Source organism: Phyllobates terribilis, unplaced genomic scaffold (genome assembly GCF_046119375.1).
Source record: "Phyllobates terribilis strain yellow unplaced genomic scaffold, ASM4611937v1 Scaffold_7027__1_contigs__length_40404, whole genome shotgun sequence".
NCBI lineage: Eukaryota > Metazoa > Chordata > Amphibia > Anura > Dendrobatidae > Phyllobates > Phyllobates terribilis.
Window position 1 is genome coordinate 38,869 of NW_027369768.1, and position 1,537 is coordinate 40,405.

A 1,537-nucleotide genomic window follows, 5' to 3' on the forward strand; every position below is an offset into this window, starting at 1 on the left:
CCGGTTCCATGACAAATCCAGAACAGACATGATTGTAAGAATGTAGGAATCATATCTACTATCTACTCTTAAAGAGTATAGAAGAGGGTTGAAGGAGAATATTATGTTCAGTAACCCCAACATAATCCCCTTCAAATGACAGATTTCTGAAGCAACATGGAATGACTCCTGAAAGGCTGTTATTCCTCTTGTAATTGATTATTTCCCAGGAGAAGCACTGCGACAGTTGTTCTAGAATAGCTCCTCAAAGCTGGTTACTTACTTTGAGAGGCAATGTTATCCAGGAATGATCTCTCTTCTCCTTCTAGGCTGTTATTTGATAGCACTAAAACACCTAAGTTAGTTGTGTCATGTTGCTCAGTCAAGATGGGATTCATCCATGGAAAAGAATTGTTGGACATCTGTATATTTGAAATTTCTAGAGATACAAGACATGAATTGAGTTGCGGGACTTGAAAGGAGAGGAGTTTGTGGAGGGTATTGGTACTATGAAACAATATGCAGCCCTTGGGGGCTGAAAAAATGCCAGCTACATTCAAGAAAGGCTCTAAAATAATCCTCTGAGACAGTCTTAATCTCAAACTCCGTAGCAAATCTCCTTGCAGCCAAAACGTATTTTCTGGACTCAGCAACTTCATCATCTTTAAGAAACGAGACGTGCTGCTCATACACCTTAAAACTGTTCCCAAACAAGGCTATATTTCTCAATCTATCCTCTTTCCAGTTGGCTTCCAATAGGTTGTTGTACAGCACAGCCTCGCAATGGGGCATGAAGAACAGCGTAGGTTCACAAGCTTCTCTTCTGCCTTGCTCATTCATGGATAGTACAGAGCATCCAAGAGCCTCGAGAACCCTAGTTTCTGTTATGGACAGTACAGGGTCAAACACCTCTATATCACCAATCCACTCAAACTTCCTCTTCATCAACATTGCTAGGCTTAGCTGTAAACGAGGTGGTTCATACCACTCTACGCTGCCGATTCCATATATTACCATCTTCATCTTACCGCTCGATTTTAGTACCTTGGAGAAGCAATCAATGGCTTCAGAGGTTTCCATTTGATCCTGGAACACTTCGTAGAAGCTCGAAGTTTCAAGTTTTTTCATACAGAGCTCCAGCTTCTGCATCAGCTTTGATTCTCTTTCTTTGTCCATTTCAAGATCAGTTGATACCCATGGCTGATCAGTTCCTTCTGATTTCCGTTGACTTCTTTTATTCTTAGTGCGACGACCAGGCAACACAATTGACCATTCACCACAAGGGAGAGTTTTAGCAGCAGAAGACATTTTCACACTAGTTTATCCAGCAAGGTATTCTATTATCCAGCAAAGTTTATAATCCAAAACCAATCATCAGTCATTGAATTTAGTGTTGTGTTACAACTAAGTTTACATACGAATCAAGACATAATTAAGAACAAATACCCAGAACAAACATATCCTTCCAATTTGGAGTCACAGAAGGTGCATTCTCAGCAGTCCAAAGAGTTTATCTTAACTGTAAATCGTACAACTGAAAAGATCTAAAGTAAACTCA

General features: G+C 40.1%; 1 protein-coding gene across 1 annotated transcript; it reads right to left on the bottom strand.

Annotated features, from left to right (window-relative positions):
- Window positions 1-486: 486 nt before the first annotated feature.
- LOC141251447 (uncharacterized) lies at window positions 487-1,287 on the bottom strand. Its single transcript, XM_073670320.1, has one exon. It carries the CDS (start codon window positions 1,285-1,287, stop codon window positions 487-489), a length of 801 nt encoding a protein of 266 aa, XP_073526421.1.
- Window positions 1,288-1,537: the final 250 nt, after the last annotated feature.

What these genes read in the sequence shown, in the direction of transcription:
- LOC141251447 (XM_073670320.1), bottom strand. Translation starts at nt 1,287, where the DNA reads ATGTCTTCTGCTGCTAAAACTCTCCCTTGTGGTGAATGGTCAATTGTG.